General features: G+C 51.1%; 1 protein-coding gene across 1 annotated transcript; it reads left to right on the top strand.

The window, feature by feature from the left end:
• Positions 1-957: 957 nt before the first annotated feature.
• LOC142068431 (uncharacterized) lies at positions 958-9489 on the top strand. The gene is made up of 5 exons (XM_075117609.1): positions 958-1183; positions 1788-1897; positions 4023-4076; positions 4551-4661; positions 7653-9489. Exons 1-5 carry the CDS (start codon positions 1119-1121, stop codon positions 9071-9073), a joined length of 1761 nt encoding a protein of 586 aa, XP_074973710.1. The 5' UTR covers positions 958-1118; the 3' UTR covers positions 9074-9489.
• Positions 9490-10828: the final 1339 nt, after the last annotated feature.

The following is a 10828-nucleotide window of genomic DNA, read 5'->3' as shown; positions in this document are numbered from 1 at the left end:
GGCTTTGTCCCTTTCCCGGGCCAGGAGGTCACCGGATTCCTTTGTTCTCCAACCCTTTAGCTCTCACCTTGCAGGGGGGAAGGGCCCAGGCCATCAGTTGCCAAGAAACAGGGTGTCGGCCATTCTCTGTGTCCAGACCCCTGCACACACCTGCCCTCTAGGGCTCTGCAATGATCATACACCCTTACCCCACCCCCTAGATACTTAAGAACTGCCTCGGGGAAACTGAGGCACCCCCACACTATTCAGAGGAAACATTAAGAACAGTCCCACTTCGTCACACCCATTTCCCAGGGAATGGAAATGGCAAGTCTCAAGCAGCCCGAGCAGGTCGCCGAGGGGTGGGGCGTATGCTCCATCATGTGGAGCCTTGAAATCAAGACGCTGTTTTCTAACAGCAAATGTTCTAGCTCCGTCACAAGGTACTGGGCTGTGAAATTCTCTGTCCTAGGTCATCCTGGAGATCAGCCTGGCCTTAACATGAATAAAAGGGAGATGCCTGATGCTGGGGCACCAAGACCGATGGCCAGGGTGGGTGGGTCTGTGTATTGGAGTGTGACACAGACACTGCTGGCTGGACTGAGTGTGAGACAGAACAAGATAGGGATTTCTGAACCATTCAGTGGACAAATAAGTGTGTGTGAGAGTTGGACAGACAGACAGACCCGGACAAACAGGGATTCAAAACAGACAGATCTTAACAGTGCTATCAGGATGCAGGGAGAGGAAGGGAGATTGGGCTAAGGGCTCTGTGCTACAGAAGGGCTAATGATGGAGTGAGTAAATCAGCAGAGCCCTACTGAAATCAAGGGGGGGGGGGGTACGACAGCTTACAGCTGGAGAGGATCTAGGCTACCAGAGTCTGTTCTCTCTGGGGCTTGCAGGCTGGCTGATATGTCTCCTTAACTGTTCTGTGTCCCATGCTCCTTAGGGCCAGGTATCTACAGCATGCATCTGCTGCCATTCTGCATGGAGCTGGCCAGCCACAGGAATGGCCATGACCACTACTAACCACAGGCCTGCAGACTTTGGCTGCATCTCCAGAGACACGCCCCAATTCCTGGCCGCTTCTCCTCCCCAGCTGCCTGGCTGGCCCCTGTACAGGACGGACGGTCACCATGGGGGAGTACTACAAACTGCTGGAACTTCCCCAGGACGCCTCTGACGAGGACATCAAAAAGGCGTAAGTCCCCCTTCCTTGGCGCTTCCCTTTCCCCATGCACCCCGATGGCATGGTTCCTGCTGCCTCCCTCTGCGATTGCCAGTATTCTCTGCCTGGGGCTGCTGGCCAGCCCTGGAGAACTGGAGGTCTCTCCTGATCGCTCTGCTCTGAGAGCACCTCATGGGCTCTCAGCTGTGACAGACACCGGAGAGGGGTTCCTGGGGTAGGACAGCTCCATTGGTAAATGGGGTGTGAGTCCAGCTAGTGACCATTTGAACATCCCTGGGACAGGGGCATTGAGATGTGTTTAAAGGAGTCAGTTCTGAAAGGTGAGCATTCCTTACTGAGATGGGTGTGGGTCACCAGGGGTGGAGAAGGGCAGAGGTCAGCTGGGGTGCCAGAGCTGGCCTTGCAAAATCCAGGGTAGCAGGAGGTGGTAAGAATCCCAAAGGTGCTGGGAGACAAGGGCAGCTAAAGGGAATTCTTCTACTTGCTGGGCTTCCCGCAGCAGGAGTCGGTACCTATGGCGCGGCTCTGAGGGGCTGCCCTGCATAGGCGGATGCACAGCACCTAACAAACTGGGCATGGCCAGGTGTGACTGACTGTCTCTCTGGGCTCTGTGCAGGTTCAGGAAGGCAGCAATGAGATGGCACCCGGATAAAAACCCAGAAACCGAGCAGTACGCTGAGCGGAAGTTCAAAGAAATAACAGAGGCGTATGAAGTGCTGTCAGACAGTAAGGGGCCCACCCGTCCCCTTCTCCAGCCATCCACCCTCGCTTGGCTCATTTCGGGTCCTTGATGTTCCCACTCTCCTCACTGCACTTGTGTTGCGCTCCTTGTGGATGCTGAGGCAGTGACTTCTGCCGCACACGCTCGGTGTCTGTCTCCCTCCTCTGGTTGCAGGCTCTTATGTAAATTATGTTGTCATGGGATAAGAGGGAAGATCCTTTCATGGGTTGAGAATTGGTTACAGGGAACAAAGGGTAGGAATAAATGGTAAATGTTCAGAATGGAGCGGGGTAACTAATGGTGTTCCCCAAGGGTCAGTCCTAGGACCAATCCTATTCAACCTATTCATAAATGACCTGGAGAAAGGGGTAAACAGTGAGGTAGCAAAGTTTGCAGACAATACTGAACTGCTCAAGATAGTTAAGACCAAAGCAGACTGTAAAGAACTTCAAAAAGATCTCACAAAACTAAGTGATTGGGCAACAAAATGGCAAATGAAATGTAATGTGGATAAATGTCAAGTAATGCACATTGGAAAAAATAACTCCAACGATACATACAACATGATGGGGGCTAATTTAGTTACAACTAATCAGGAGAAAGATCTTGGCGTCATCGTGGATAGTTCTCTGAAGACGTCCACGCAGTGTGCAGCAGCAGTCAAAACAGCAAATGGGATGTTAGAAATCATTAAAAAAGGGACAGAGAATAAGACGGAGAATATCTTCTTGCCCTTATATAAATCCATGAATACTGCGTACAGATGTGGTCCCCTCATCTCAGAAAAGCTATGCTAGCATTAGAAAAGGTTCAGAGAAGGGCAACTAAAATGATGAGGGGTTTGGAATGGGTCCCGTAGGAGGAGAGATTAAAGAGGCCAGGACTTTTCAGCTTGGAAAAGAGGAGACTAAGGGGGGATGTGATAGAGGTCTATAAACTCATGAGTGGTGTGGAGAAAGTTAATAAGGAAAAGTTATTTACTTGTTTCCATAATATAAGAACTAGGGGCCACCAAATGAAATTAATGGGTAGCAGGTTTAAAACAAATAAAAGGAAGTTCTTCTTCACTCAGTGCACAGTCAACCTGTGGAACTCCTTGCCTGAGGAGGTTGTGAAGGCTAGGACTATAGGAGGGTTTAAAAGAGAACTGGATAAATTCATGGAGGTTAAGTCCATTCATGGCTATTAGCCAGGATGGGTAAGGAATGGTGTCCCTAGCCTCTGTTTGTCAGAGGGTGGAGATGGACGGCAGGAGAGAGATCATTTGATCATTACCTGTTAGGTTCACTCCCACTGGGGCACCTGGCATTGGCCGCTGTTGGCAGACAGGATACTGGGCTGGATGGACCTTTGGTCTGACCCAGTATGGCCATTCTTATGTTGCTGTAGCCATGCTGGTCCCAGGGTATTAGAGAGACAAGGTGGGGGAGGTAATATCTGTTACTGGACCAACTTCTGTCGGGGAGAGAGAAGCTTTCGAGCTCCACAGAGCTCTTCTTCCAGTCCCTGTCTCTTTCACCAACAGAAGTTGGCCCAATATGATATTATCTCACCCACCTTGTCTCTCTGCCTCCTCTGGGGCACCCCAGTGCTCCACACAGGTCCCTGGGGACACTTCTTGGAGCGGGTGGGATGCTACCGTCTCTGGGCCCATCATTCCAGGCTCTCCCTTCCCCATACAGCGCAGGCCCCAGAGATGAACGTTACCCTGCAGTTGTGCTATGGGGCATCCTTCTGCCAGGCCCAATCCCTGCCTGTCTGATGCCGTTGCCTCCGGCACAGAAGCCAGAGACCCGTCTCATACTGGAATCCTGCATGGTAGCACCTCTGCACATGGCACAGCCCTGGCACCATTCACCCAGTGGCCATTTACATTAGCTATTTCCATGGCGTCTAGTGCAGCGGTAGCAAAGTGCCTCCCAGAGGTGGGCAGGGAGCATCGGCGTAGGCGCTGCCCCAGGCCAGCCTGTGACAGTCCCATGTCTGTCCCTCCCCATTTGCGGGCAGGCTCCCTCTGGCTCAGTTCTCGGGTCGGGGGGTCAGCCTTGTGAAAGGGCCGCTGTGTCTGCAACGAGAGCTGGACTCGGCTGAAGATGGGCTGGGTGACCTCTCGCTCCTTCTCCTTTCCAGAGAGCAAGCGCGATCTCTACGACCGCTACGGCAAGGACGGGCTCACGGGGACAGGTGAGTGACCCACCCTGACCCTGCCCTCAGCTACATCTGCCCAACCCTCTGGCTTCACTGAGGCCAGAATTTGTCCCTGCGGTTGGAACTTTGCTCCCAATTCTGCTGGTGACGCACGAACCAGAATTGACCCTGGCTCATTCTCCCCGGGCTGGGCTGGCTCTGCAGGGCTAGCAGGAGCTCAAGGCACAGAATGTTTGCTTCTGTCCACCTGCGAATATCCACAGGGGGCCCATCGGCCGAGGGAGGAGGGGCCACGTTTCCACAGCCACGTTCCAGATCAGCATCGCACTCAGGGCCTTTCCTCTTGGCCCCAGAGCTCTGCAGTGGGGAGAGACGGGATCCCAGCCTTGGCAGCTCCAAGCAGGGTGTCCTGTTTGCTTCCTGTTCTCATTCCTTTTGAGGACCCTTGTGAGGGCCGGCTTCAGGGCCTGGGTGCCGTGTTTGCCATTTCCTGTCTCTGCCTTTCCCCAGAAGAGCCTGGGGGATCGAAAGCTGAAGATGGAGCCCCTGGATTTACTTTCAACTTTGCCGTCATCCGTGACATCCTCAGAGAGTTCTTTGCGGGACGAGATCCTTTCTATGGTGAGTTTTAACCCCACTCAAGTCTCTCGGGTAGAGCTGAGGGTAATTTTTGGATGGAAAAGTTTTCCTGATGAAAAATGAGATTTTGTCGAAAATGAAATTTTTGGTCAGAAATTTAATTTTCTATTAAATTATTCAAGGGAAAATTTCAAGATGAAATAAATATTTTCATTCCATTTTGTTTGGAATTGAAATTTTTCCTTTGTTTCACATAAACCAAAATATTTTTAAATTTCTGGGTTTTGTTTCTTTCCTGTTCCCCACTGAATGAAAGGGAAGGAATGATGATGAGAGTTTTCCCCCACTTTTTTCTTTTTGCACTCTAACTTTTTGAAAGTTGAGAAAGTTTTAAAAAGTAACAAAGTGGTAAAAGAATGAGATGCTGGAAGTCTGCCACAGTGACACTTCCAATGTTGGAAAAGTTGTGAAAAGTTACAGAGAGGTAAAAGAAAAAGAAAAAAGAAGATAAAATTGTCAAGAAAGCCCTGGGCTGGATTCATTTTAGTGACCTCATGGCAAAAAGGTAACATGGGGAAGACTGAGTGGGGAGGGGGGAAGAGGAAAGGGGACGACAAAAAATAAAAAAAATCATGAAAATTTTATAAAGAAACCAAAAAATTCACCCCTCTATAAGAGTTTCAGGCCAGAAGGGACCATTGCGACGGTCTAGTTTGACCTCCTGCATAGCACACGCCAGAAAATCTCACCCAGTACTTTCTCTATCAAGCCCGTAACTCCCGCTGGAGCCATCGCGTCTCATTTACAAAATATCCAGTGATGACTTAAAAATGGCAAGTGATGGAAAATTCACCCCAGCCCCAGGCAAGTTCTGCAAATGGTTAATTACCCTCACTGTCTCGTCTGAATTTGCCGTGCTTCAGGTTCCAGCCCCTGAATCTCCTTATGCCTTTTTCTGCTTCCCTAAAGAGCCAGCTCATGTCAGAAATCTCCTCCCCAGCGAGATTCTTACAGTCTGGGATCAAACCACCTCTTAACCTTCTCTTTACCAAACAAAGCACCGTGAGCGGCTTTCGTCTCTCACTAGAAGTCAGGTTTTCCAGACCACTAATCATTTTTCTGTCTTCTGAACCCTTTAAAATTTTTAACATCATCTTTGAAGTGTGGCCACTAGCAATGGACACAGACCCAGTCCTACAGTAACAGTCTTACCAATGCTGTATACAGAAGTAATACGTCTTCCCTACCTCGGTTAGATATTCCTCTGCTTATACATCCAAGGATCGCATTACCCCTCGTAGCTACAGTATCACCCTGGGAGTTCCTGTCCAATTTGTTATCCCCCAGGACCTTAAAGCCTTTTCAGTCACTGCATTCCAGGAGACAGCCCCCCATCTAGTAAGTGTGACCTACGGTCTTTGTTCCTGGATGTGTGACCTTGCTAAGAGGGGCCATCACTCATTTTAAAGCTCGGGGGTAGTCTACACTACATGGGTCCTGCTGATACAGCTATCCCGGTATCGCCATACTGGCAGACAGTGTAGACACGGTTTATGCCGACAGAAGAGGTTTTTCTGTCACTACAGTAACAACATGGCTGGCGATGCCAACAGAAGCCCTCTGCTGTTGACAGAGCTGCGTCTACTCTGGGTTTTTGGCAGCAGAGCTATGTCGGATGGGGGGTGTGGTTTTTTCAAACCCCAACCAGCATATGAGGCCAAAGCTTTTTAGTGTAGCCCTGACCTCGGTTAAATCATCCCATCTCACAGCAACACAGAGGAGCAGCCTGTGAGGGAACCAGGAGCCACATTTGAGGTGGGCAGCCTGGCCCAATGGATGCAGGAAAGGCCTGCTGCTCAGGTGACCTGAATTTTATTCCTGCCTCGCTGTAACCTTGGGCCAGCCGCTTCCCAGCTCTATGCTGCAATGTCCTCAGCAGTGAAGCAGGGATGCTGACACCACCCTTCCTCTGTACTGCTCTATACCTGGCTGCACTGGACAGTGGCTTTAGTGTGCTTTGATCTGGGCTGATTCTCCTGTTAAAATCCTGATGCTTTGCTTAGTTGGGGAACTGAAAGTACAAAGGCAGGGAACATTGTTCACACCGTCTGCCTGTTACCCGGTTCCTGTCACTGCAGTCCCGGAGCACCTCCCACTCTTCCCCGTATTTATCCTCACAACCGCTGTGCAGCAGCACCGCTGTTCTCCGCCTTGCGCAGGGGAGTGACTTGCCCCAGGGAGTCTGAGGAAATGCGGAGACTTGAACCAGGCCTCTGCAGTCTCAGGTCAGGGCCCAGCCCCTTAATAACAACCTATTCTATCATTTTCAGTGAACGCATGGGCGGCCCATGTAAGAGCTGGGGGAAGCTAAGCCTCTGCCCAAAACACTGGTCATGCAGGAGGGCAAATGCCAAGGATGCGGCGGGGGTCACCTCCCTTTGGAGGCCTGCTGGCCTGCCGCCTTAGGGAGACTCAGGAGAGGGGGCGGGAAGAGGCAGAGCGAGCGTGGGGCCTCGGGGGAAGAAGGGCCTAATCCATAGGCAGTGCATGAGTCTTCTGTTAGGGGAGGCTTACACACAAGTGTTGGAAGCTCCCTAGAAGTGTGGGGGGGCCCACGGGCGCCCGGACTATGGCCCTGCCCCCGAGGCCCTGTCCCCACTTTGCCTCTTCCCCCGAGGTCTGCTCTTGACCAACATCCCTTGTACCATCCTCTACAGCTAGCCTGTGAATGGAATAAGGGCCTTTAGGTCAATCAAGGTCTTTAGTGCTGAGTGAAGGCCCTGCTGCCGGGTGGGCCTGGGCCTCAGTTACCGTCCTAGTTGATGTCCCAGTGCGGGATTGGAGTTTAAAGCTGGGCCTCCAGTTACTGGCCCAAAGACTCTTCTCAGGGCAGCGCTGGGAGGGTCCACAAATGCTGACAAGGGTCAATTCTTGACGGTTGAGGAGACAAACAGCAGAGCAGCAACAGGGAACAACTCTCATGCTGGGCCTAGCGAGGTGCATTCTGGGCGTAACAAGTCTGATTTCTTGCAGGTGTGACGGGTGCTGAGAGGAGCAACAGAGAAGCAGCAAGGAGTGAATCACACCCTGGATACGAGTCGCAGGAAGCATGCAATGAGTTGAATGGGGGATATGAGTTTTATGATGGGTGGAACAAGTTACATGAGGGATATGAGCCGCATGGCACATGGAATGAGTCACATTATGAGTTTGAGTCTGCTCCTGGATGCAAGTTGCATGAGGAGTATGTGTTGTATGATGGGTGGAACGATACACCAGACAGACAGGAGATGACTCCTGGATACGAGATGCATGAGGCGTCTGCGTCATACGATGGGTGGAACGATACACCAGACAGACAGGAGACGACTCCTGGATATGAGATGCATGAGGCGTATGCGTCGTACGGTGGATGGAACGATACACCAGACAGACAGGAGACGACTCCTGGATACGAGATGCATGAGGCGTCTGCATCGTACGGTGGATGGAGCAGGCCACAAGACAGAGACGAGTCAGCTGTGGTATATGAGCTGCATGCTGGATGGAGCAGGGGACAAGACAGACCTGAGGCAGCTCCTGGATACAGGTCACATGAGGAGTGTGCGTTGTATGATGGATGGAGCAGGACCCAAGAGAGACCTGACTCAGCTCCTGTGTACGAGCTGCATGCTGGATGGAACAAGTTGCAAGCTGGATGCAACGAAGCAGCTGCTGGATGGAAAGAGTCGGCTGCTGGCTATGCCCCAGCTCCCAGATACACATCACCTTATGAGTGGAACAGGTCAGCGGCCAGCTGCACCAAGGTGGCTGACAGGAGCAATGAGCTGGCTGCTGAGTGGAACAAGCCAATTGCAGATGAGAAGAGTCTACCACCAACTGAAATGAGGCTGCTCCCAGGTGGAAGGAGGCTACTCCTGGGTGGAACAAAGAAGAGGCAGTCAGATGGAATGGACAAGCTCCTGGGTGGAATGAAGAAGCTCCTGGATGGAACCAAGAAGCTCTTGTGCAGACGGAGCGAGCTCCAAGGAGGAACAAGTCCAGTCCCACCAGGAGAATCACAGCTGTTCTCTAAAGGAGCTAGTCGGCTGCTCCCGGATATAACCCGCTGGCCGCAGGCTGAAATGAATCAGTTACAAGGAAGAACAAGTCAGGTATTGCATGCAACCAGTCTGCTCCCAGATGTCAGCGGTCAACTGCAGGATAAAATGAGTCCACTCACAGATACAGCCAATCCACTTCTGAGTGCAAGAAGCAGCCTGCTACATGGAACAAGTCGGTGCCCAAATGTAATCAGTCGGCCCCAGGGGGGAATAAGTCGGCTCCCAGACATAACCAGTCATCTCCTAGGCAGAACGAGCAGATTCCCAGTCAGAAGCCACCTTGGTGTCCAATCCTCTAATTCCAGCTGTTCCCATGACTCCTTTATCACCAGACTGGGGAGAATGCTGTGAACACCAGGATCCATTGGGAGGGAGGTTTCCAGAGGCCGCTGGCAGAGCAGGCAAGGGGCTGTTCAGTAAAGACTGGGACCAGAGCTCTCAGCATCAGTGTCTTTATTATTCACTGAGAAGCCAGCTAAACAGGACCTCAGGGATGGGAGCACTGCTTTGAGGGCCCGGGGCCTTGCAGCCAATTGTGTCCCGGGGCTGCAGGGAGCTCTGGATCTCAACATTGCTGCTGTTGCATTGAGTCCTGCTTGTTGCTCACACACTAAGGTGACGGGGCCCTATAAGAGCCCAGAGAGTGCCTGGCTCTCCCTGGTGCCGTCAGAAGGTTACAGCCCCTGACTGCTGTGGCTCGGTGCTCTTGCTTTGTCTCTCTTTGAGGGTGTGCCCAGGGCATGGAGATGCCCAGGGAAAGAAGGAGCTTCTGCCACAATGCAGCAGGGGAATGAGGGAGGGAAATTTGGCCTCGCTGGGCTGCGGGGGGAGAAGAGTGGGCACAAACCCCATGCCAAAGGCAGCTATGACCTGAATGCCAAGTTAGGTTGTGTGAGCGTCTGTCTGATGACAGTCTCTGGGATACTCTGCAGGAGACCGTTGGACTGGAGAGCGCTGGATGGGATGGGAGGGCTGAGGGTTTCTCTTCTCCTCCTCATGCCCAGACTGGCTTCTAAATCCAAGGAGGGCAAGAACTGAAGACCGAAATGACCAAGGAGATGAAGCTTTTTCTGTGGATCAGCCTGATGTGTTTGTGCTCTTTGTACTAGGACCGAGTCCCTCTTTGTTTATTGTCTGTCCCAAAAACCCAATTTGGGGTGGATGGAAAACACACTTTCCTTGTTTAGGCTTAGAACTTAGCTGAGGTTTTGTTGTGTACTTACCAAGGGTTGTGCTGAATTCTCCATCACGGACAAGTTTTAAATCAAGATTGGATGGGTTTCTAAAAGCTCTGTTCCAGGACTGACGGTGGGGCCTGTATTCTACAGCAGGTCAGACAAGATGATCACAGTGGCCCTTCAGGCCTCAGACTCTACGAACCCCATCCCTTATGCACTCTAACATCCTGTTTGCTTTTTTGACCACAGCTGCACATTGAGCAGAGGTTTACACTGAGCTTCTGCAATGACACCCAGGTCCTTTTCTTGGGCTGGTCCAGTTAATTCAGACCCCTGTAAGAGGTGTGAGTCGTTTACATTTCCCCCCATAATGTGGATTACTTTGCATTTCTAAACATTGAATTTCATCTGCAGTCATCTCTCCCATTCACCAAACCTGTTCAGATCTCTCTCAAGTTCCCCACAGTTCTCTGTGGTCCTAGCGAACCGAAACAATTTTGTGTCAACTGGGCATTTTTCTACCTCACTACTCTCCCACTTTCCAGGTCATTAATACATAAATGAAACAACATGGGACCAAGTACAGAGCCTTATGGCCCTGCTGTTAACCTTTGGCCATGATGAAAAATTGACCATTGAACCCTACTCTTTGTTTTCGGTCTCCTAGCCAGTTTTTGAGCCGTAACTGTACTTTGCCTCTCACCCCATGACAACTTTGCCTTTTAGCAGCCTCTTGTGTGGGGTGTTGTCAAAGGCCTTTTGAAATACAAATAAATGATGGCAACTGGTCTCCTTTAGCTGTTACTTCATTGGTATGTTTAAAGAATTCTAAGGGACTAGTGAGACATGACTTTCCTTTGCAGAAACTGTGCCAGGAACAGATATGTCTTACAGGTCTAGAATTCTCCAGATCGCCCTTACAGAGTTT

The sequence above is a fragment of the Caretta caretta genome, chromosome 11, assembly GCF_965140235.1.
Source record: "Caretta caretta isolate rCarCar2 chromosome 11, rCarCar1.hap1, whole genome shotgun sequence".
NCBI classification, from domain to species: Eukaryota; Metazoa; Chordata; order Testudines; family Cheloniidae; genus Caretta; species Caretta caretta.
Note: the sequence above shows the minus strand (reverse complement) of the source record. Positions and strands in the feature narration are given on the sequence as shown.